We start from the raw sequence: 26283 nt of genomic DNA, 5'->3' as shown, positions 1-26283 counted from the left end.
GGACCAGACAGCTTCCCTGGTGAATTATAGCAAACATTCAAAGAAGATTTAATACCTATCCTTCTCAAACTCTTCAAAACATTGAAGTGGAAGGGACGCTTCCTAACTCATTCTACAAGGTCAACATTACCGAGATACCAAAACCAGACAAGGACAACACAAAAAAAGAAAATACAGGCCAATATCACTTATGAAGATCGATGCAGAAATCCTCAACAAAATATTAGCAAATCAAATACAACAATGCATTAAAAGGATGATATACCATGACCAAGTGGGATTTACTCCAGGGATGCAAGGGTGGTTCAACATCCACAAATCAATCAAGGTGATACACCATGTTAACAAAATAAAGAATAAAAATCACACGATCACCTCAGAAGAGAAACACAGAGGGGCGGGCCCCGTGGCCGAGTGGTTGAGTTTGCGCGCTCCGCTGCAGGCGGCACAGTGTTTCGTTGGTTCGAATCCTGGATGCAGACATGGCACTGCTCATCAAACCACGCTGAGGCAGCGTCCCACATGCCACAAGTAGGACCCACAACGAAGAATATACAACTATGTACTGGGGGGCTTTGGGGAGAAAAAGGAAGAAAATAAAATCTTTAAAAGGAAAAAAAAAGAAACAGAGAGAAAGCATTGAACAAGATACAACACCCATTTATGATTTAAAAAACTTTGAATAAAATGGGTATAGAAGGAAAGCATCTTAATATAAGAGACCATATATAACAATCTCACAACTAACATACTCAACAGTGAAAAACTGAAAGCTATCCCTCTAAAAACAGGAACAAGACAAGGATGCCCACTTTTGCCACTCTTATTCAACATATTATTGGAGGTCTTAGCCAGAGCAATTAGGTAAGAAAAAGAAATGAGATCCAAATTGAAAGAAGTAAAACTGTCACTATTTGCAGATGACATGATTTTATATACAGAAAACCCTAAAGAATCCACCAAAAAAGTATTAGAAATGATAAACACAGTAAAGTTGAAGGATACAAAATCAATATACAAAAATCAGCTGCATTTCTATACACTAACAACAAAATAGAAAGAGAAATCAAGAATACAATTCCACTTAGAATTAAAACAAAAATAAAATACCTAGGAATAATTTTTAACCAAGGAAGTGAAAAACCTATATACTGACAACTATAAACATTATTGAAAGAAATACAAAAAGACAAAAATAAAAAAAATTGGAAAGATATTCTATGTTCATGGATTGGAAGAATTAACAGCTACAATGTCCATACTATCTAGAGCAATCTACAGATTCAATGCAAACCCTATCAAAGTCCCAACATTTTTCACAGAAATAGAACAAAGAATCCTAAAATTTACTTGAAACAACAAAAGACCCCAAAGAGCCAAAAAATCCTGAGAGAAAGAACAAAGCTGGAGGTATCATACTCCCTGAATTCAAAATATACTACAAAGCTACAGTAATCAAAACAGCATGATACTGGCACAGACATACAAATCAGTGGTACAGAATTGAGAGCCCAGAAATAAACCCACATATTTATGGACAGCTAATTTTTGACAAAGGAACCAAGACCATACAATGGAGAAAGGAGAGTCTCTTCAATAATCGGTGCTGGGAAAACTGGACAGCCAAATGCAAAAGAATGAAAGTAAACCATTATCTTACACCATACACAAAAATTAACTCAAAATGAATTAAAGACTTGAATGTAAGACCTGAACCATAAAAGTCCTAGAAGAAAACACAGGCAGTATGCTATCTAAAAAGATAGCAGTATCTTTTTGAATGTCTCCTCAGGCAAGGGAAACAAAAGAAAAGGTAAACAAATAGGACTACATCAAACTAAAAAGCTTCTGCATGGCAAAAGAAACCATCAACAAAACAAGAAGACAACCTACCAACTGGGAAAATATATTTGCAAATCATATATCCAATAAGGGGTTTATCTCCAAAATATATAAAGAACTCATACAACTCAACAACAACAAACAATCTGAATGAAAAATGGGAAGAGGATCTGAACATTTTTCCGAAGAAGATTTACAGATGGCCAACAGGGCATATGAAAAGATGTTCAATACCTCTAGTTATTAGGGAAATGCAAACCAAAACCAAAACGAGATATCACCTCAAGCTCGTCAGAATGGCTATTATTAAAAAGAAAAGAAATAACAAGTGTTGGAGAGGATGTGGCAAAAATGGAACCCTCATACACTGGTGGGAATGTAAACTGGTGCAGCCACTATGGAAAACAGTATGGAGATTCCTCAAAAATTAAAAACAGAACTACCATATGATCCACCTATTACACTTCTGTGTATTCATCCAAAGAACATAAAAACACTAATTTGAAAGGATATATGCACCCCTATGTTCACTGCAGCATTATGCACAATAGCCAAGAATTGGAAACAACCTAACTGCCAAGGGATGGACAAATGGATAAAGATGTGGAATATATACACAATGGAATACTACTCAGCCATAAAAAAGATGAAAATTTTGCCATTTGTGACAACATAGATGGACCTTGAGGATATTATGCTAAGCAAAATAAGTCAGATGGAGAAAGCCACACATTATATGACTCCATTCATATGTAGAAGATAAAAAACCAAACACATCTATACAGAATAGATTGGTGGTTACCAGAGGGGAACCGGTTGTGGGGGAGAATAAAAGAGGTAAAAGGGTACATTTGAATTAAAAAAAGAACATGTCCTACAAAGAGTTACTTACTAATAATATGCCTTAGGTATTATGAAGTGTTATAAGAGCAAACAAATCTAACTGAAGAGGGCAGGTGTGTCACACCTAAAATCTAGCAGCTTCAATGATCTAAGAAAACATTTTTTTAAATTTTTTTATTTTTTAAGATTTTATTTTTTTCTTTTTTCTCCCCAAAGCCCCCTGGTATATAGTTGTATATTCTTTGTTGTGGGTCCTTCTAGTTGTGGCATGTGGGACGCTGCCTCAGCGTGGCTTGATGAGCGGTGCCATGTTCGCGCCCAGGATTCGAACCAACGAAACACTGTGCCACCTGCAGCGGAGTGCACAAACTTAACTGCTCGGCCATGGGGCCAGCCCCTAAGAAAATATTCTTAATTGCATTTAGGTTCAAGGTCTAACTTCAGATGAACTTCACATGGAACAAACATGCAAGAGATTTTTGAATAACAGACTGAATTACTCACTGAAAGTACACAGATGATACATGACAGAATTTAAAGTGAATAAATTAGGGTCAACTTAATGTTTCATAGATATTTAGAGAAAAGAAAATCACAAAATCTTACTTCTTAAAATATTTTAATTTCTAAAAAAATTTATACAATATTAAAATTTAAATAATTTCATTGTACAGACTTCATAATACACTTCAACAAACTGAAAAGTAAAACAAACCACTTAAATCAGTTTAATTTACTTTCTAAGCTTAACAATATACAAACTCTTTTGCCTCCCAAGAGGATGCAAAAATCAACAGTGAAAGTGGAATATTTAAATTAATACAATGTATGATATTTGGGCAAAAGGATTTTAAAAACTAAATTACACCTGGTAATACCTTACAACTACCAGCATGTTTACAGTAGATAAGAAATTAAAACAAATCCAATCTGATCAAATCCACAATTAATTGAAGTTTTCATTTTGCTCAGCTGTGACTAAAAATAGGGGCCGCTGTTTTATCCAATATACTAATGGTATCAACTTCAGAAGAAATGATCTGCCTAGTCTGGGCAAAACGAGAACAGTTATCTTCTGTTGAAAGTATGCTGAGCTTTACAAACTTCATTCTTTTTCATTTGTGTCATAATCGCCAAATAAATGAACATTCCAGTTAATGTCTTGGCAGTCCAGTTCCTTACACGATTCTGTCTTCCAAGAAGTCATCATATAACCATTTACAGGTATAATCTTTGGAACACTCTATAGTTTCAAAAAGCTGTTTAAAGTCTCGAGGGTATAAATTTGTTATTTTCGTTTTTTCCTTTTTTTTGATTTTCTTCAATATATCCATCGCATCAACTGGACTCAATGAACTGCAAAAGAAATACAAAATAAGTTCGCTTAATTCTTTTTCATAACAACTGTCAGTTAATACTGATAGAGATGGCTTTTAAGCCCAATCTAAAATGCTTAACTTATTATATATAATTAATCCTATTTAGTTTAAGACCTTGCATATACACAGCTTTAACTATGTTTATTCCTCAAGTTTCATGGCTTACCTGGAATGAAAAGAGCAGGTTTAGGCTTTAACACGTTTTAACCAATTCTTATACAAAATTCTAGTTTAATATTTTTCTTTAAAAAAATTCTTCTGTACCTTTCATCTTTTAACCCTCTTTGCAAAAATATTCTTAAAGCCATTTAGGTTCATGTAAAAGTTAAGTAAGTACAAACAGCATAAACTGCTCTCTAGCAGTTTTCAAAAAGGGAATAATTTTCCACATTTTTATGCAACACTTACTGGTGAATAAACTGTAAAGCACAAAACTGCCTTATATATTAATCTAGCAAAAACCATCAGTGAGCCTCTGACAATAACAAGAAAACAACTGTAATAAAATATTTCGGTGGAAAATATTTCCAATACTTTTTTTTTTTTTAAAGATTTTATTTTTTCCTTTTTCTCCCCAAAGCCCCCCGGTACATAGTTGTATATTCTTAGTTGTGGGTCCTTCTAGTTGCGGCACGTGGGATGCTGCCTCAGCGTGGCTTGACAAGCAGTGCCGTGTCCACACCCAGGATTCAAACTGACGAAACACTGGGCCGCCTGCAGCGGAGCACGCCAACTTAACCACTCGGCCGAGGGGCTGGCCCCCCCAATACTTTTTGATTTTGAATGGAATCCTGGCCACAGGTGTAAACATGCTTTCAATTCACAGAGATCTCCAAAGGAATTTTTAACACTTTGTATCACAGTTTATCATATTTATCCCTTAATTTCCTATATTCTTGATATTTTCATTCAAAATGGCCACTACCACAAGGTGACGAGATTAAAAAAAGTAGATTACTTTTACTAGTCTATTTCCATTTTTAACATTTTTACATAAATCTTGTTCAATCAATAGCTCATTCAGTTACGTATTAAATGATGATCAAATTAATTAAAATGGTTATTTTAACATTTTGCTCTTTCCCTGACAATACTTTGCACGACTATGGGCTGCTGATTACAAGGTAACATACGTAACTTACAGAACAGTGCGCATCAGACCTATACAAAAATTCTATTTATTTAGATACAAAGCAGATAGGAACAGCTATAATTTTTACAAAGCTTTAGGTAGAAACATAAAATTTGGTCCAGGGCAGGAGGACTAGGGGGGTATAATGATCCATGCCTACTTTGTTTAGGAAATAGAACCACTAAGGACAGGCAATGACAACAGGTAGATGGTGGATATGCCACCAGCCAGTGGCAAGCAGCTAGTTCTTCATGTAAGTTAAACCTGGGCATATATTCCAACAAAGATAAAACAACTCGTAAGCATTCCTAGTTGTTTTTTCAAAGAAAGAAAAAAAATTAAGCTCAGGAGATTACATGGAAAATATAATTATGTGCACCAGGGAGAAGAAAGTATTTTGAAGAAATAGATGAGTGAAAACATGGTATCCAACTCTGTTATTCAAGATATATGATATAAAAAATGGACCTCTAACATGAAAGTATAATTCCCACATTAAATTGCTACTTTCATAGTGGGCTTTATTCTTCTTACTTACTGTAAATGGTCTATCAGCTTGGCATTGCGCTTCATAAAACATTGCTTTAACATGTGAAAAAATACATCATAGTTAATAGGTGTTAAGTTTTCTGTAAATAAAGTTCTACGAGGAGTCAATTGAATTAAACATAAGTTTTGCTGTACTTCTTCTAATGATTCCTGGAGAGAAGGGAAAATAAATTGTGTTACTCATAAAATATTGCCAAAGCAAAACCCTGTTCACTTGCTCATTCAAGCTACCTGCTGGAAGAAGCAATCACCAGAGACCCTGAATGTCCCTGTATGTTCTTGCTGGGTGTGTCAAGAAGTCAAGGCCCTAACTGTTCTTCACCCGGGCCATTTCCAAGGATTGTTTGCAGTGAGCCACCTTGAGGAATGAGATAATGGCCCCCCAAGAACAAAAAGCAGGCTTGCTTAATGTTTGCTATAAAGGAGGTGGATTCTCCCCGCTCTGTGCTCCTCAGCTGCAATGCAAACCCATTGCATACACAGCATCCAACTGAGCCCCATCACATCACTCCATGGGACCTGGGGGCAAATAAAGTCCTCTGTCTGATCAGGGAATCTGTGTCTTTGACCAGCATCCATGAAAGAGTAACAGCTTATTAAGTTGTAAGTAGGGTGAGATCAAATCCCAAACGTGATACTAACATGCACGGAGTCTCTCATATTTGAGTCACACCAGATTCTAAGGATAAAAACTATTACTCACTTATAATTTTTAACTAGATATTTTAAAAAAAAACACAGGGTTAGCAAACTATGGTCCCTTGTCTGTCTGTTTTTGTATACTCTGAGCTAAGAATGGTTTTTACATTTGTAAAGGATTTTTTTTTTAAAAGCAAAAACAAAGAATATGTGACAGAGATTGTATGTGGCCTGCAAAGCACAAAATATTTACTATCTGGCCCTTTACAGAAAAAGTACTAGTATACAGTATTATACAGATTAAAATAAAAACTGTATATGACTTGGTCTGAGGTTAAGACTGCTTTTCCCCCCAAAATTATTCCTCATTAAAGAGGGAACCTTATGTTTGAGTCCTTAGGAAATTTCACATAGTGATATCTTATTTACTTTATAATATATATATATTTAAATATAAATATATTTATATATATATATAAATATATTTATATATACTGTTTGTGGAAGACATTATTAGCCTAACAAATAAAATTTCAATCAATTCTAGTTTCTAGTTCTGGATGCCTGCAGCTAAAGGAACTGGTAAAAAAGGAAGGCAATGAAATTCAAAAATATTTAGTAATTACTAATTAGGAAGGGGGATAACCTCACAACTCAAAGTATTACATGTTGTGGTTAACAAGTCTTTTGAAGGTGACTTTAAAAAGCAACTGGGTAAAGAGTTTTAGAGTTATAAAGATTTACCTGACAAATAGGGGGAAAAAACCTTCCTGATGTTAAATGAACAGTTATTTGTAGCTTAGGAAAAAAGTTCCAACAACAGCATAAAAACATGGCTTAAAAAAGTAGAAAATAAACAACTTGGATGGAAATAAAGATGATGGCTCTAAAAAATTGTTAAATGCCTCGAAGTGCTTCTGTAGCAATTAAGAACACGTTGATATTAAAGATAAATGTGAAGTATTTGAATAAAATTCTCTCATAGAACATGACATTTGATTATTTCATCTTCATCCCCGAAAGTTTATATACTTAACTTGGCCAAGAAACTTTTGTAGCTTTTGATCTTGTCATTGAGAATGTACCTTATATACACAGTTGTTCATTTTGGGGACACTGGGACAAGTTCCTAATAGTATCAAGCCAAAATGTATTATCCCAATTTTGTGAGACTACATAAATTATACTTATGAATAGTGAAACAGAGCTATGATCACAATGCTCACAAGGATGACTGATCACCCTAAAATCAGACCATTTCTAAGTTGATAGTTTTCTTTTTTCCTTTAGTGGCAAGAGTGAGAAAAAAACCAAAGAAGTAAGCAAATGGGAACTTCAGACAGCGAGGATATGCTGGGATCACGGCATCACTAGCTCCTAATCCTAAAGCGCAACTTTCGAATTGACTCCAAAAATTGCTTTTGAAACTTCAGCTACTTTATTACAATTTCACCACAAGCAGCCCTGATATAAACTAAACAGAAGACCACTTTATAACATCAACACTTTGGTTCTTTAGAAAGGGGAGAAAACAAATAAAAATAAAAGCCCCACCCCCTGGGTAAGAAACAAGATGCCCCTGTTGGTGAATTCAAGCATGATAAGTAGTAATATTACAAATTTCTGATTTATTAATAAGGTATAAAACTTTGTTTTTAGTTTATCAAATTAGATGAATATTGAAATTATATTTTACAAATCTGAGATGTATCTTCCTTTCAAGAGATAAAAACAGAAGTCAGATTCTCTGTTTAAGCCTATTACTATGCTAGCATCCACTACAAAATAGCTGAAAAATACAAGTGTCTTCCAAAATAATTTGAATTTATTAAAAGCAGTAAGATATGCTTGAAGAACATTTCTAGATATTATATAATTAAAAATTTAAATAAATACAGAATACCAGATAATCAAAGAAAACAAGGATAACCTTAAAGAAAACAAAGGATGTTCCATTTAGAGGAAAAAAGGGAAAAGCATTCATTCATTCTTACCCTACGCTTCGGCTTTTCCAGTTGCCCATCTTGGGTGTATATGTCAAATGATGACCAAGGCTCCTTGAGGAAAGATAAAAACAGAACATTTCTTTTAGCTCTCTTTGGTCAAACTGGCCCAGATTATTACTGCCTTTAAAAATGTCTTGCCTAAACCACAGAATGAATTAAATCTAAGTCACCAGTCTAATTGGATATAAGAAAAACAATATGTGATAGTTAAATCATATATGTCTTTCTTCTCTCGCCTCATTTTTTCAGATTAAAATAAGGAGACTCAGGGCTGGCCCAGTGTCAGAGTGGTTAAGTTCGCGCTCCGCTTCAGCAGCCTGGGGTTTCACCGGTTTGGATCCTGGGTGTGGACACGGCACCGCTCATCAGGCCATGTTGAAGCAGCATCCCACATGCCACAACTAGAATGACCCACAACTAAAATATACAACTATGTATTGGGAGGAGAAAGCAATTAAAAAAAAAAGAAGATTGGCAACAGTTGTTAGCTCAGGTGCCAATCTATAAAAGAAAAAAAGAGACTCAAAGGTCTATCCCAATACTGGTAACTCTATTACTTACTTAGATAAAAGAGAGTTACTCTTAATATACTTATGCAAGCAGGTTCTTAAGTTATTTTGCACAGCCAACATTTCTATATTAGAGTCACAACAAGGGCTATCACATCAATACTGAGAATTTTTTTGCCCTACCTTAGTGGAAGCCTATTAATCAAATTCATTTGAATATGTTGGGATACGTAAAGACATACAGCATCTGATGCAGGCTTAAAAAACTTACACTATTGGACATAAGATCTGAAAGGCTATTGTCAAAAATGGTAATAATTTATTACTACCTACAGTGGCAATTGAAGTGGAATGAAAAATGCAATTGTTGCCCATCCATGCAATTCCTAGTTCTAGGAATGTCAGTAGGTGGATAAAGGCGCAGCAGCAGCAGTGTGCACTGGGCACTGCAGTTTCCCCCCACGCTTGGTCTAGCTATCCTGTGGTCTATCCACAGCAGTTTAGGGCACAGCAGTGGGCACTGAGCAAACCTTCCTCGCCACAGGCGAGGAAAACCTGCACGACTCTGGGAACTGAATTCAATCACTGACTCTTCTGTTGTAGACATATAAATGGATGTTAAAAACACTGGGTCCAGAAAGACTTCTCCTTTCTGGAGGTTAATAAAAGGCAAAACTTAACATAAGGCTTTTGAAAAGAAATACTGCAGAACAAGAAAAGAAAACTGTCCTGAAAGCTAAAGTCCTTGGGAGGCCTCGATGAAGAAAACTAGCCGAAAGCCATGAGGAGAGGAGAGGCTGAGATAAAAAGTCAACAGAACGAGAGGAGATCAGTGGGTAAGAAAGGCTTTTAGGGAAACCAAGAAATACAGTACCAAGATCACAACATACAGTGAGGACAGAAAGCAGAGTCAGTGCTGTGACAGCCAAGTGTGAAAAGATTTCTGGGAATACAGAAAAACAATGACAGCATGATAGATATAAAAGACAAGGAACAAAGATCCAACCTAAGAACCTCATATGTTTTTGGGGAAAAAAATAGAATTGGAACAAAAGCTAAAATCAAATGAGATAACATTCTAACAACTAAGTATGCCTTTGACACCCTTAATGTGTTCCTGGACAAAACAATGAAGAGACTACACGGAAATACGCACTACAAAATTTAAAAATAAAACCAATTCATCCTTGGAAGGACAAGGGCTAATAAAATAAACAAATTATACCCTATAAAATCCACTTGATATATATTTCAGTCTACTACAATAAAAAAGTGAATGGGCAAATTATGGTATGAAAGAGAGAGTATTTATCATTTTTTTCCTACGCTCTAGTCCTTCCTCTGTTATTAAATATGGTAGCCACTAATCACATGTGGCTATCAAACACTTGAAATGTGTCCAGTCTGAAGTGAGATGTGTTGGAGTATAAAATACACACTGGACATCAAATGTCTAGTACACAAAAAAAGAATGTAAACGATATACTAACTAACTTCAAAATACTGATTATATAGTGAAATAACAATATTTTGAATTGAAGTAAAATATAATATTAAAATTAATTTCACCTGTTTCTTTTTTACTTTGTATGATGTGGCTACCAAAAAACGTAAAATTACAAATGTGGCTTGTATTATATTTCTATTAGACAATTCTGATCTTGCCTAAGGAAATAAACTAAAAAAAGGAAATGCTCTATAATGAGGTATTAGATAGCCATTAAAAACTTAAGAAAAATGTTTAGTGACACGGGAAAAAACTTATCATTAACTATTAAGTGAGAAAAACAAGATATAAAATAATATAATCTCCCCTATATAAAGGGGGAAAAAACCCCAAAAACAGGAAAAATAAAAGACTAAAAACATGTCACAATTGTCAACAGCAACCCCTTGGTGGTAGAAGTCTAGTGGTGACTTTTTTAAAAATTCTTTTCTTTCTTTCTTTAACATGTCTCACACTTTTAATCGGCATATATTATTTTTACAATCAGAGAAAAATATAAATATTTGTGACAAAAAAACCACACCAGCAATACAAAGTTACCTTGCACTATTATCTTCAACAGTTGGGAAAAATAACAAAATTAATGTTTAATTTTTCTCCATTTACTGGTCACAGAAATGTAGTCTCTTTGAAAACAATGAAGTTCTCCGTTGAAATTTAGGAGGATTTTACTCACCATATGCAGAAGCTTAATCTCACAAGCTACTTGCCAGAGCACACTTAATGCCTGATACAAATTTGGATTTTTGGGATTTGCCATTAGTTTCTAGTAAAAGGAAAAGAGAAGTTACATGTTATACATAATTATAATCAATCAAAGTCAAATGTTGGATAATAGTAATATTTTAATAGTATCTAGAAATTAAATAAAATTAGAATTATAGGCGAAATCTTAACCATTTCAAACTGTTTCAAAAAAGAAAGTCTTTTTAAACTTTCATGTTGAAATATAACTATGTATGCTTAAAATATAATTTATTTGAAATTGATCTCCTTTAACCGTATCACCTATATTTCATTAAAGAAAAATGAAACAAACGTGTAATTACAGTGGAGAAGAAAAAGTGTGTTAGAAATATGTATCAGGTGGGCTATTAAACTTTGAGTTAAGCATTGTTTAGGCTGACACTTGAAGGATGAGAAGATACCTCAGTGACCAAAAGGGCACTACAGAGAGATGAAACCACACGTGAAAAGGCCCATGTTTTAAAAGAAGCATTAGAACATATTCCTAACAGCAAGATGAAGCATTTGCTAGTTCTCCTCCTCTCATGTTTCACTTGTATACTGTATGTACAGACTCAAGGTGCTGAGCTTTAAGCGGACAGTCACTATTTACCTACTATCTGGGTCTTGGCGAGTACATCATCCCCTCATTTCTCGCCCCACAATCCTAACTCATCGCTCTCTTATATACAAATAAGCATCTCCCGTTATACTTGTTTAAAGGATTAATAACAGAAAGCATTATAGGCAGAAAAGAAACATTACTCTCAAGGCAATCTCAAGGACTTCAGGAGGCCCTTCGATTTCAGAGAATAAAAAGTAGAGTCTACAACCCTAAAGATTCCACAAAAAAACTGTTAGAACTAATAACCGAACTCAGCAAAGTTGTAGGATACAAAAACCAACATGCAAAAATCAACTATTTCTATACACTAACAATGAACAATCTGAAAAGGAAATTAAGAAAACAATTCCATCTACAATGGCATCAAAAACAATAAAATACTTACGAGTCAACTTAATCAAGGAGGTGAAAGACTTGTACACTGAAAACTACAAAATATTGCTAAAAGAAGTTAAAGAAAACACAAATAAATGGAAAGACATTCTGTTTTCATAGGTTGGAAGACTCAATATTGTTAAGATGTCAACACCACCCAAAGTGATCTACAGATTCTATGCAATCCCTATCAAAATCCCAACCATTTTTTTTTTTTGCAAAAATAGGAAAATGTACCCTAAAATTCATATGGACTCTCAAGGGATACCAAATACCCTAAACAGACTTTAAAAAGAACAAAATAGGGCAACTCACAGTTCTTGATTTCAAAACTTACTACAAAGTTATAGCAATCAAAATAGTGTGGTACTGGCATAAAGACAGACATATAGACCAATGGAATAAAACAGAGCGCCCATAAATAGACCCTCAAATGTCAAATGATTTTTGACAAGGGTGCCAAGGCTATTCAAAGGGGAAAGAACAGTCTTTTCAATAAAAGATGGGAAAACTTAATATCCATATGCAAAAGAATGAAGTTGGACCCTTACTTAACACGACACCATATAAAAAAAGTAATTCAAAATGGATTAAAGACCTGAACATAAGAGCTGAAACTATAAAACTCTTAGAAGAAAACAGGGGGAAAGCTTCATGACACTAGATTTGGTAATGATTTCTTAAATAGGACACCAAAGGCACAGGCAACAACAACAACAAATAGACAAATTGGACTTTATCAAAATTAAAAACTTGGAGAATCAAAGGACACTATCAACCATGTAAAGAGGCAACGAAGAGAAGGGGAAAAATATTTGCAAATCACATATCTGAGAAGGGATTAACATTGAGAATATACAGTCATGTGCCGCATAACGACATTTTGGTCAATGATGAACTGCACAGATGATGGCGATCCCATAAGATTAGTACTGTATAGCATAGGTGTGTAGTAGGCTATACCATCTAGGCTTGTGTGAGTGCACTCTATGATATTCACACAATGACAAAATCGCTTAACGACGCATTTCTCAGAACATATCCCCATCATTAAGCGATGCATGACTATATAAAGAACTCCTAAAACTCAACAACAAAAAAACCCAATTAAAAAATAACAGACATTTCTCCAAAGATGATATACAAACTATTATAAGCACATGAAAAGATGTTCATCTCTAATCATTAGGAAAATGCAAATCAAAACAACAATGATATACCACTTTACACCATTAGAATGAATATTATCAAAAAAAGGGAAAAACAATGTGTTGGAGAGAATACGGAGAAACTGAAACCCCTAGTGTATTGCTGGTGGGAATATAACAGTGCAGCGACCGCAGAAAAGAGTATGGTGGTTCCTCCAAAAATTAAAAATAGAGTTATCATATGATCCAGAAATTCCACTTCTGGGTATATAGCCAAAAGAACTCGGCGCAGGGACTCGAAGGGATATTTGTACACTCAAGTTCATAGCAGCATTATTCACAATAGCCAAAAGGTGGAAGCGACCCACCTGTCCACTGACAGATGAATGGAAAGGCGGTGTATACACACAATGGAATATTATTCAGCCTTAAAAACAATGAAATTCTGACACATGCTACAATTTAGATGAACTCTAAAGACATTACACTAAGTGGAATAAGCCAGACACAAAGTGGAATATTGTATGATTCCACTTATGTGAAGTATCTAGAATAGCCAAATTCATAGAGACAGAAGTAGAGCAAGAATTACCAGGAGCTCAGAGGAGAGGGGAATGGGGAGTTAGTGTCTGACGGGTACAGAGAGTCAATGTGGAATGACGAAAAGTTCTGAGAAGAGAGAGGGTGGTAATAGTTGTACCACGTCAGTGTACTTAAAGCCACTGAACTGCACATTTAAAAATAGTTAAAATGGTAAATTTTATGTTATGTATATTTTACCACAAAAAAAACCCTTAAAAATCATACCTAAAGACTGCTCTACAGAAATTTAAAAACACTCCTAGTACTCTCAAATGTCATGAGCCCAAATTAAAATCACACAGATTAAGACCACTCAGAAAAAATCTGTCTCTTTCAAAACAGAAAATTAATCAGGCACTTGTTAATTACCTACCTGGTACTGCTTCTCACTAATAAACATATTTAGTTCTACTCGTCCATATCTATATATAGAAGTACACGAATATAGGTCATGTAAAAGTTTCCAAAGCGTCTTTCTCTCATTTTTAATTGGGAAGATTCCAATTACTTTTAAAGGGATACCTGTTAAGAATGTAAGGAAAAATATTTGAATAAATTCTTAACACTTCTTCCTATGACCATATTTTATTAAGCCAAACCTACTTAATAAACTATATTAATTTTAAGTTTATTTCCGTTAAAACTAAGCCTCAGCATCTTTCTTTGATATGGAACTTGGCCTCTGTGGAACTGCTCTGATTATCTGTGTGTAGGTGAGGGGAAAGCCATATTCAATTTAAGAGCATCTGTCCATAAATTGTATAATATAAATTATACACAATCTCTTCAACAAACCAGGTGTACCTGTTCCAGGTGTAGCTGTAGACAAAGCCGACAAATTATAAGGTATCTGCTTTAGTGAATAACAAAAATTACCTTTTGACCAAGGAAGTGCTTGTATTCCCAAATTCTGAAAAAGCATCTTTGAAACCATAATGGGAGGTTTTACTGTTCCACAATTTGTAGGATCCAGTTTAAAGAAGTCACAGTGGACCACTTCTAGTTTTCCATTCAGATTTTTTCCTAGGGACTAGAGTGAGACAGAGATAACATGTTCAGAAATTTCAGTTTTGGGGCTGGCCCTGTGGCATAGAGGTTAAGTTCACACACTCCGCTTTGGCAGCCTGGGTTCACAGGTTCTGATCCTGGGAGCAGACCTAGCACTGCTCATCAAGCCACACTGTGGCAGCATCCCACATAGAACAGAGGAAGACTGGCACAGATGTTAGCTCAGTGACCATCTTCCTCAAGCAAAAAGAGGAAGACTGGCAACAGATATTAGCTTAGGGCGAATCTCGGTTACAAAAAAAAAAAAGAACGAAAGAAAAAAAGAAAGAATAAAAGAAATTTCAGTGTTATGAAGACTTTGTAACAATTCAGGGATCTACTTCAAAAAATAATTCTTATAGGGGCTGGCCCACTGGCATAGCAGTTAAGTTCATGCACTCCACTTCAGCAGCCTGGGGTTTGCCAGTTCAGATCCCAGGCACAGATCTACACGCTGCTTATCAAGCCATGCTGTGGCAGGCGTCCTACACATAAAATAGAGGAAGATGGGCACAGATGTTAGCTCAGGGCCAATCTTCCTCAGCAAAAAGAGGAGGATTGGCGGCAGATGTCAACTCAGGGCTAATCTTCCTCAAAAATAAGTAAATAAATAAAGAATTCTTATAAAAAATACTACCGGCTTCATAAGGATGTAAAGAAAACATTACTGACATACCCTAAAATTTAACAGAGTTAAGAAATCAACTAATGCCTGAAAAATGATGAAAAGTACAATATTACTAAGAAAAAGCCCAAGAAACAAAAATCTTCAACAAATTCTTACTTATCCTTTTACTTTATTTCAATGGTTTCAGTCATTCAAAAAGCTTTCTCACATTAACCTCTAATTGCTTAGTAGTGGCTGCCTGGAGCACTGAGCAAAGATTCTGAGACCACATCTGGGCTCAGGCAGAGAGCTTGCAATCCATCTGCTAGTCATGGGAAGATGTTTTACCGTAAAGAAAAACAACAAAATTATTAAAGTGAAAGGCAGATAGATTCAAGAGAGTATTTCTCTTATTCTAGAAGAGCTTAGTTAGTCCTTCGTCAAAGGAACTTGGCTCATTGTGTAGGTCACTCTCCATTTCCCCTTAATTTTTCATTTAGTTTTTCTGAAGACAGAGGCAACTCTAGAAGGAAAGCTCCTTGTCCGCTGGAAGAAGTCCATTGTACCTTCATCTTTTCACTGCCCTGATGAGTTCCCCTTCCAGGTGCACTGGAGAACTTACTAGTGAGAGCAGGTATTAGCTACAGACTCCATGAACTTAATGTGAAATTGCAACAAGACAAATAGAAGAGGGCAATGTGTTTCAATGTGCATACTGAGGTTCTTCATGCACAGAAAATTCTACTGGTCTTTATCAGAGTTTCAAGAAATTTGCAATTTAAAGCTCTGAATTAAAAAGTCTAATTTTTCTTAAGTGTTTGAGTTCAACCTATAAGTAAATATTATTCTATTTCTAAATCTAGTAAATTTTAACAATCGCTTTCCAAGGGACTCTTGAAAAAGACTAGTGGAAGAAACAGACTGGGGGTGGAAATTACCTATCTTTGGTCATGTTAATTCTGAGATGCCTATTAGTGATCCAAGTGGAGATGCCAGGTGGGAAGTGCTAGACTTGAATGGGGAGGTTAGTGGAATGATCCAGGCTGAAGATATAAATTTGTGAGAATTTGGCTCGTTGAAGGTAGTTAAAACCAGAAGTGCAGAGGAGATCTCTAGGGAGAAGTACAGAGGACTAGGCCTGAGGATGGAGCACCTCTGAAGTCTCACAAGAAGCTGAAAATAAGCCAGAAAAGCAAGGAAGAAAACCAGAAGAGTGCGGTGTTATGAAAGCTAAAGAAATAGAGCATTCATATAATGCAGACCTTAAAAACTGATTATCTTTAAACTTTTACAAATTATTCTATAAGTAATTATAAATAAAATAATCTCACAAGTTATCCAAAAGTCATATTTTAATCTTTGTAATTAAGGAAAGCTAACGAATTTTGGTTTGATGGGAATGTAAAAACAAAGTATACTTTATGACTTTGTTACACTTGTATTCTGAGAGGGCACATACATTTTTGTTTTTGCACCTGTCACCATTCAACAATTCAAATGCGACAACGGCCAAAACTCCAGAATAAATGATTCAATTCCTACAATAGTAGTGAAATCACATTTGAAAACTCGACTTGACTATATTTAGGATTCAAACATAGGAAGCAAAAAGGAGAGAGGAAAGAGAAATAACCCTTAAGTTTCTACCAGTCATTGTGTTAGGCACTTCACACAGTTGATCTTATTTAAATTGCGTCACAACCCTTTAAAGTGGGTATTAATGTCTCTGTTTTACATATGAGGAAAACCAAGGCTCAGACAGATCACACTACTTACGTGCCTAAGGGCATAAAGGCAGTAAGCGTGAGGGCTGAGAGTCAGCCCGATTTGAAAAGATTGTGCTCTATCCCTGCTGAAATAAGGCACAGTTTACCGCAAAAGCTGATGTCTCTTCAACTGACCATATCCAGCTACTTCTGCAACAACAGCTTTCACAATTCAAATGGCATACCTCATGACTTATTATAGAACACAATTTGCTACATGTCTATCTGTAGCACATCCAGATTGGAAAACAAACTGTTCCCGCTTGAAACATTGTTAACGTGGAGCCTCAGGAATCCTATCAGAGAAATGGGGGTGGAGGGTTGGGGGTGGTTCTAAAGTTAGGTAAAAACCCAAAGTCAAGCATTATTCTTGAAAATCATTTCCGTTTTTAGGAGCAAACCTGAGAGCCTGTGGGTGGCTAGAAGCATCGTCTGCTAAGAGCATCACTTTAAGGCCCTGATTTAGGGCTGCAAAGGTTCTATTTAAACAAATATTTCTCTTATTCTATCAAACAGATGAACCGACACAAAACTTTATTTGAATGGCTTTTCACTTCATCATAAGGATGGTTAGTAAGAGTGAAAGAACAGGTACTAAGGGCTAAGCTCAAGTTAGTGCTGGGCGGTGGGGAATGAGGAGTTAGAAGGAAAATAAAAGCCTTAACTGGAGCAAAAACTAGTTCTAATCAAAGACTAGATTTAGTCAATGATGTTTGGATTTTCTGCTTACATTTACAGCTTCAGAAACATTTTATGACTGATATTCCTGTAAGAAATATTGCGTATCAAGAATTCTCTAGCCCGTAACTCTCCTTTTCTCATTGAATGAAGTGTTTCTTTGGGGTTTTTTTGCTGAGGAAGATTCACCCTGAGCTAACATCTGTACCAATCTTCCTCTATTCTGTATGTGAGTCGCTGCCACAGTATGGCTGATGAGTGGTGTAGCTCTGTGCCTGGGATCTGAACCTGTGAATCCAAGCCACAGAAGAAGAGTGCGCCGAACTCAACCACTAGGCCACAGGGCCAGCCCCAGAATCAAGTGTTTTTAAATTAAGACTGTTATCTTGATCTTACAGAAAAGCAACTATTGTGTTACAGGATAACAAACTGCAAACAGAAAGATATTTTAATACCATCTTAATTATTTTGTGAACATGTAGATTAATCTTCAAAAGTGGGCCATTTCTTTAAAGATCAAGATAAAAGCTATCTTGTTTTTAATTCCAAGTTGAAATTACAGATGGCTATGTTTACTAAGTCACATTTCACAATCTTGAATCTTTGAACAATTTTATGTGCTCTTTTTCTCTTCATGTTTTTGGAATTCCAGTAGATTTATCATTGTAGGGGAGGAAGACATTTCCTCCTCCCAAATGTGGGTTCGTCTGGCTGGTGAACGAATTAAATTCACATGAGACAGAATAGCAAGAGAAAATTAAACAAAGCCTTATGAGGAACCATGGCCTGCGGCCTTTCTTCCCGAAGGAAGAAAGGACACCGAAGAAGTGGGGTGCACAGAGTGGTTATATACCCCCAAACAGGGTGTTTCACATATGATTGAAATGTCCCTCCCACAACAGTCACAAGATTGCCCTGTTGGCACAGCGCTTGATGGACACAGCAGGTAGTGGTCTGTTACAGCAGGAGGCAAGTCTATTGTCTGGAGCTGGGTGGTCACAGGTGAGCGCAGCAATCAGTTCCTAGCCTAAGGAAAGATGCTTAATCCTTAAAGAAATGCCAACGCTGGGAGGGGTAGGGAAGTCAGTTACAGGAGGTTACCAGACAAGCACAATAAAATGCAGATTTAAGTCCTTGCCTTTGGCATTAAGAGTTTCTAGAGAGAAGGTCATCTCCTTTCTTCTTCCTGGTACAGAGAGGGAGGCACCTTTTACAGACAGAGATTTACCTTACAAGTGTAAACGTGTCCTAACAAAGGGCAAGTTCCATTCCTCAAAAGCAATCAGCCTCAAATAATCCTGATGCCAAAGAGACACATCTTGGGGTGGCCATTTCCAGGTCCCCTACATCATCAATTAAACAACCTAGCTAAAACCTTGAGTTCTTTTTAAAGCAGTCAGTTGTAGAATAACAACCTTCTAATGTACAGTTTTATTAAAAAATAGACAGCTGGATTTGATGGACATTTTCATAATTTTTTGTTGTCATCATGCTTTTTAGATAACTTTTAGACAACATCAATTTACATGGTTTCAGGAAGTTGGTATAGAGAAGCATAAGTTTCCTAAATTTAATCTAGAGATTTATAAAGGAAGGAGGGACAGAAACAGAAAGAAAAAGAGGCTGGGCTTGATGCAAAGAATTGCTACTCTACTGTTAGGCGAACTTGTCTGCTATATAAGAAGCAGAATTCACTGAAAAATCCATTTGGGTAATATCTTCAACCCATGCAATTGTTATCTGACTATACCAAACTTTTCTTGCCTCTCAAACCCTAACTCCAGAGTTAACATAGTCCTATTAACTAATCTTAGCATTCCAAGTAGATTCTACACTCACAGAAAGCAGGGGCACAGTATAACCTACTAGAGATGAGGAAATAAGTGTAGAGATACAAGTCATACACTTTTCTTCAAAGTCACCCAACTAGTTGGTAGCAGACCTAGAATCAGAAAGAAAACAACTCTCACAACTCCAGGGTTTTAGTCGTTCAATAAGCATTGATACTTACTCTGTTCTTGTCACTGGGGATAACAAAACATTTAAGGTGCGGCCCCTAAGAGTGATTCTATAAAATAAATTGGTGCTTAATTTTACTTTCCTAAAACACTCAAAGGTAGCTAATCGAACAAATCATTTTTTAAAAACTAAAAACATACCTCCAAATGTGGAATAAAAGTTCTGTCACTTTCAAGGGCAATCACTCTGGCACCGTTTTCAAGTAATGCTTGAGTCAAGATTCCAGGACCTAGCATATTAACAGAACGAAAAGATTATTTGCAAAAGAGACAACACAATTTCATTCAACATCAAAGAAATTAGATGTTTTATGTGTATTATCTAATTTTAAATCTCACAACATCCCCAAAGCAGATGTTACACTTATTTACATATAAGGAAACTGCAGACTAGATAGAGCCACTGACTCTAACGTCGCAACTGTTAAGCGGTGCTGAATCCATTGTCAGACTGCAAAACCTGCACTCTTAATCTCAATGTCTCATCATCTCTCAAGAAAAAAAAAAAAAGCAAACAAGAGGCTGCCTCAAGCCTACCACTTATGGACTGTCGAGATACTTTAACCATCAAAGATATTGTCAAAGCTAAACAGAACTGACTCCTCACAACAGAAAATGGTGCTTTAAAAAGTTATTTGTCAAAAAGTCTATAAATCTTGCGTTCTCAAGAGCCCGCTATGGTCTGTAGGAGATGCAGGGAAGGGTAAGATAAATGTTCTCTTGGGGGAGGGGGCTTGCGACTATTTTGGGGAGACGGTGAAATCTAAGAGCATGTTTTATCAAAATATTGTGTTCAAGTGCAAACTGCTACAGAAATATTTTGTGGTGTGACGATTAACACAGACCACATAAGCCGCTTAAAGGAAGAGGCCATGTCTTAGAACACCATGGGTGGTCAAGAAAAGTTTGCAGAAGTGATGAACATCCAGAAAATGCAGTCCACGACGAACTCACCCGGATTGCACTCCAGAAATAGCTGGCAAGTTTTTTCTCGGCCTCCCCGCAGGACCTGTACCAAGGTCTCAGCCAGTCTCGGACTTGTTATATAACGCCTGGGCTCTAAGCGGCACTTGGTCACCCACGAAGGCGAGTCTCCGAAACTCAGACTGGGCAAGAGCTGCGGGTGGAAGTCAGACAAACCCCGGCGGTCCCTCGCTAGGACGTCCTTCCGTCTCGCCGCTCCAGATCCCAAAATGCATAAGCGACAGGCGCCGGTCAAGGCTGACAGCGTCAGCCGCGGAGGAAGCCCCGCGACTGGGACCCACATCCTCACCCTCTGAAGTCTGTCCCTATGTCACCCAGGGTGCTTACATCGTCGGCCAACTCCACACAGGGAACCCCACGTGCAACACCCCTCTACCACCCGACCAGGCCGGGCGGAAGTAAACACTACAAACTGCGCATGCGGGTGACCTCACCCTTTTCCTCTTTTCCTCACTTCCGTTTCCGTCCCTGTGCGGACGCCGGAGGTCTGTGAGTGGACTGATGAGGAAGACCGACCATCCAGGTTGTGTCTAGACTCGTACTCTATGGTCGTCCGCCCTCTGCGCTTCCTCTCTAGCCGCCCGCGCTCTATGCTCCGGGGCCGCGGGCCGCCCGCAGCCAGCCGGCCGGCCGGCGGGGGTGCGCAGAGGGAGGCGGGGCGAGAGGGCCGGAGGTGTCTCCTCCACCGGAGCGGCGGGAGACCCGAGCAAGCTCTGTGACAGGTCGTCGGCCGCCATGTCAGCGAGGGCGGCTGGAAACCGACCAGGCGCCCAGCGGTAGCCCTGTTTTCGCCTCGGATTCCCAGGTGAGGAGAGGAAGACTGGGGCGCAGGGGGCCGGCGGGCTGGCTGCCGGGGTGGGAGCCCTTCGCACCCCTCGCGCCTCCGCCCGCGCGGTCCTCGTCCGGCCGCGCCGCCTGTGCGCTCTCTGGGCGCCGCAGCCGGGTTCCCTCACCTCCGCCCCCTCCCCGGGCCCCTGTTTGCCTCTGTTCTCCAGTCTGCGGTCTGTGCCTGCGCATCGCGCCCATCGCTGCCTCCCCGGGGCGCCAGCGCAAGCGTCGGGCGTCCCGGTCCCCGCGGAGCCTCGGCTGCCTCTGTGCCTCCCGGTCCTGCTGCCCACAGCCCCGGCCCTCCGCCCTTGGGCATGGCTTTTATTTCCCTTCATACCTGTTTTTTTATACCCTTACCACTTTGGTTGTCAAGAACCGCCTCGTGTCTCCCTTCCGTTTTTCCCTCCGGGCCAATATTTACCTTAACTTTTGTTCTTAATTTGCGTGTTTGAAAGCTTTAAAGTTGAGATTTTAAAAATTTAAGATATAAAAGCTTAAAATTCGTTTTGAAGCTTAAAAAGATTAAGACCTTGGGATGCTTATTTTGCTCCCTGTATAAACTTAGTCAAACACGTTGTACTGTGGAATGCAATTTAAAATGAACCATTCCAAAGTCTCTAAAAATAGGATGCTCTGACGGAAATTTTGGCAGTCTTTTTACCTATTGGGCAATGTTAGAAGACTCGATTCTTTGAAAGTGCTTTCAGTGTTTAAGGATTATATTCAGAAAGAGCTTTACCCATTATGCTTTCCACTAAAGCAGGAAACTGCAGCCAATCAACTCCCTGCTTTAAAATATGTACAATCCTTACTGCTTACTCTACTGGGAATGTAATTGAGCTTGGCATTTAAATGCACAAGGAAATGATTTCTAAGGAATGCATCACCTAGCAAATAGGAGTCTAAAGATTATGCTCAGCTGATGAATCTCAAATGGATAATTGACAGCCAAATACAGCCTCTTTTGTATTATAAATTTGTTAGGAGACCATAGAAAGTATCGAATTAACTGTTGTGAACTCTGGGGACTCATTAGTCTTAATTTCCTTAAATTCTTTTTTTATACAGTTTCCCCGTCTACAATTTTCTAGAAGTAACTTTTGCGTCCTCTGAACAGCTGGAAAAGCTTCCCCCGCCCCCATCCTTTACTGAGCTGTCTTCCCTTCTCCCCTTAAAGAAATATTTCCGTAGATTCAGAAATACTCTGTGTTTTTTCCCCCAAGAGTCCTGGAGGCCTGCATTTTAAAATCAAGTAAAGCAGAACGATGTCTTACGGTTGAAGAAGAAATGTTTCACTTGTAGAAATGTGTTGTGGAATATTTCACTTTTAAAATGTACTCTTATGGGGGCAGTGTTTCGTTGGTTTGAATCCTGGGCGCGGACATGGCACTGCTCATCAAGCCACGCTGAGGCAGCGTCCCACATGCCACAGCTAGAAGGACCCACAACAAAGAATATACAACTATGTACCGGGGGGCTTTGGGGAGAAAAAGGAAAAAAAGTAAAATATTTAAAAAGAAAATGTACTTTAAAAAAAATTATAGTAAGAAAAATACTTATTTTAAAATATGCTTTCTTATTTCATAATATTTGTGGGCCAAAGGTAGCCTCCTCAGCCCTAGAGAAACTGATGTATTTTTCAGTTTGCTTTTGGGTGTTGTTATTTTCTTTTTGTTTTGGAAGAGAGAATTAGGTTATGATAATTATTCCTCTTTTTATAGTGTTAATGACTTGTTTGTGTTTGAAGATGCTTGAATAATAAAGAGACTGAATCTTAAACATTTTATTTTTCTGAGGCCCCATGGAACTGGAAACGAAAGAAATGTCCATTTCACTTTAAAGATGCACCTTATAATCAGCTTTTAGACCTACTTTATTAGAAAACTTGATTTGTGTATTTCCCATCTTATTTTCTTATGAGGTGTGGTTTTTGTATCCTGTGCTATTTTTGCCTTTTTGAAGAAATCTTCCTTTAAAATGGTGTCAGGGCAAAGGGATTCTGCTGACTATTTTTATACTCTTCTTAAGTTATTTTTATTATCATCTCAATTTAATTGGTAAAAAGGGAAAATAATGCTTTTTTCTTCTGGCTTTTAAATAGGTATTGTAATTGGGAAATATTGAGTGAGTTTTTGTTTACTATCAGAATTAAGGCTATAGGTCTATAGTAGGGCTGTGCAGTAGGAATATGTTGCAAGTCACATAAACAATTTAAATTTTCTGGTCACATTAACAAAGTAAAAAAGAAACAAGTGAAATTAATTTAAGTAATATATTTCATTTAATCTCTTATATAGTTTCAACATGTAATCAGTTTTAAAAGTTTCTAACAAGGGACTGGCCTGGTGGCATGGTGGTTAAGTTCACATGCTCTGCATCAGTGGCCTGGGGTTCGCTGGTTTGGATCCTGGGTGCAGACCTACACACTGCTTGTCAAGCCATGCTGTGGCAGCATCCCACATTCAAAACAGAAGAAGATTGGCACAGATGTTAGCTCAGTGACAATCTCTCTCAAGCAAAAAAAAAGAGGAAGATTGGCAATGGATGGTAGCTCAGGGCCAGTCTTCCTCACACACACATGAAAGTTCATAACAAGATATTTTACATTCTTTCTTTCATACTAAATCTGAAAAATTTGGTGTGTGTTTTACACTTACAAACCATCTGAATGTGGACTAGCCACATTTCAGGTGCTCAGCAGCAACATGTAGCTAGCTAATGTTAGGACCTTATTGGGCTTCACTTATCTACAGGATTACTGTGAGATTCTTAAGATGTCTTTCTACCCTGAGAGTCTGGGGTAACTTCTGTGGGGTAAATTTAAAAATCTTTTCCTTGAATTACTGTGATATTCAAACTGAGGAGTTTGTATGCAGGAAGAACGTTCCAAGAAGTCTCTTCCTGTTAATGTTGACTCTGTTAACACTGAGGAGGATAAACAGGTCCCCAGTGCTTGTTCAGTGAGGGTCATAAGATGAATAGAGTGCTCAGTCATTTCCTGAGGTGTCATTGTTAGAGTTTTTTACATCAGCATGTCAACAATGTGTCAAGGTACCATGTGAGTCTTTGTTTACTGTATCTATTGGTGTTAAGTAGGGAGAACTTGAGGACCTACAGGAAGACTGAACTTTATGGTGAACAGGTAGAGTACTTGCTGTTGTAGACTTCTTTTCTGAATCACATTTCAGGCATGGCTAAGAGTTTTGTAAACATGCTTCTCTATATGACGTGTTTCTTATCAAAGGAAAGGTAAAATTTTTTAGCAAAATTTAGAAAGGAACTGGGTATGTTTTTTGGCTCTAAAATGCTGGGAGGCTTAGTGGTAGTAAAAGAGTAACACATGTATCATGGTTTAGATAAATTTAAAAGGAAATATGGCAGTTTTTATAGAAAGCTATTGACATATTGTCTAGGTGTATGCTTTAAGTTGTTTTTGCAACAGAGGTGGTGATTTGCATGAAGCCATCTCTTGTTCAGAGCTGTTATAACTGAAAGAGAACCCTGTTGGAAAGCTAAATGACCTCAGTGAGGGTCAGTAAGATCCATCATTGTTCTTATCAGGACCCCTGTACTTTAATAAACTTTCCTAAATACTGTTTTAGCTGCAGTTTTATTTCTACATTTAATGTCAGAATTCAGTTTCAAGGGGCTGGTCCAGTGGTGTAGGGGTTGGGTGTAGTGTGTTCTGCTTCCATGGCCCGGGGTTCACAGGTTTGGATCTCAGGCATGGGCCTACACACCACTCATCAAGCCATGCTGTGGTGGCATCCCACATACAAAATAGAGGAAGATTGGCACGGATGTTAGCTCAGGGCCAGTCTTCCTCTTATACACACACACGCACACACACACACACACAATTCAGTGTCAAAATTTGCCTGAAGTCCTAATTAATATCCAGTGTAATTTGATACAAGTAACAAGCCCCCTCCACAACCTTTATGGTATAAAGAAATCTTGAATTGCCTGGTCAGTAAACAAACTGCCTCTGTACAATCTAGTCGTTATAGACCTGGCGCACTGTTGGCAGTGTGTAGGATATTAAAGGATCAAAGACAGAATGGGAGAAGGGGATGGTTATTGGATGTTGCTTGTTTTGTGAGAGATGCATATGTGTTATGTAGAGAAATACAGTGTTTTCATTTGTATTTAAGTATCCATTGACACCATTTTAGTTAGATTAAAAAAAAAGAATACATTGTTTTGTTCCTAAAATTAGTCTTAGCAAATTTCTTTTTAGTTATTTGAGGAGAAGTAATTGATAGTCTGGCAATCTTCGATTTTTTTTTTTTTTAAAAAAAGCTCTTATATGGCCTCTACAAGGATTGTATTTTTATTGAGAAATTCTACAGTCAATATGTCTAAGTCTTGATACAGTTATGGAGCATTCTCTTTAGTTTAGGGCCTTGAAGATTCACATGAATACTGTACTGGCTTTTCTTTATTTAGGAATCATTCCCTTGGGGGAAATTATATTTCCTTTTAACCAGGGA

General features: G+C 37.4%; 2 protein-coding genes across 8 annotated transcripts in view; one reads left to right on the top strand and one right to left on the bottom strand.

Annotated features, from left to right (window-relative positions):
- Window positions 1–3287: 3287 nt before the first annotated feature.
- Window positions 3288–21417, bottom strand: TFB2M (transcription factor B2, mitochondrial). The gene is made up of 8 exons (XM_014840103.3): window positions 20933–21417; window positions 20120–20208; window positions 14739–14892; window positions 14236–14384; window positions 11083–11172; window positions 8379–8441; window positions 5735–5895; window positions 3288–4041 (listed from the first exon to the last, which is right to left on the bottom strand). The coding sequence occupies exons 1-8, from the start codon at window positions 21243–21245 to the stop codon at window positions 3864–3866; spliced, it is 1197 nt and encodes a 398-aa protein (XP_014695589.1). The 5' UTR covers window positions 21246–21417; the 3' UTR covers window positions 3288–3863.
- A 17-nt stretch (window positions 21418–21434) lies between these two features.
- Window positions 21435–26283, top strand: part of CNST (consortin, connexin sorting protein) — a 113845-nt gene continuing 108996 nt past the window's right edge. For 4 of the 7 annotated variants that reach the window (XM_014840124.3, XM_014840115.3, XM_070501700.1 and 1 more), the window contains exon 1: window positions 21435–21767. The gene's annotated coding sequence lies outside the window, so the exon portion shown is untranslated. The remainder of the gene's footprint in view (window positions 21768–26283) is intronic. The other 3 variants (XM_070501702.1, XM_070501701.1, XM_070501699.1) reach the window with 1 other exon arrangement.

This window comes from Equus asinus, chromosome 30 (assembly GCF_041296235.1).
Source record: "Equus asinus isolate D_3611 breed Donkey chromosome 30, EquAss-T2T_v2, whole genome shotgun sequence".
NCBI lineage: Eukaryota > Metazoa > Chordata > Mammalia > Perissodactyla > Equidae > Equus > Equus asinus.
The sequence above is the reverse complement of the archived record's forward strand: the minus strand, read 5'-3'. Positions and strand labels throughout refer to the sequence as shown.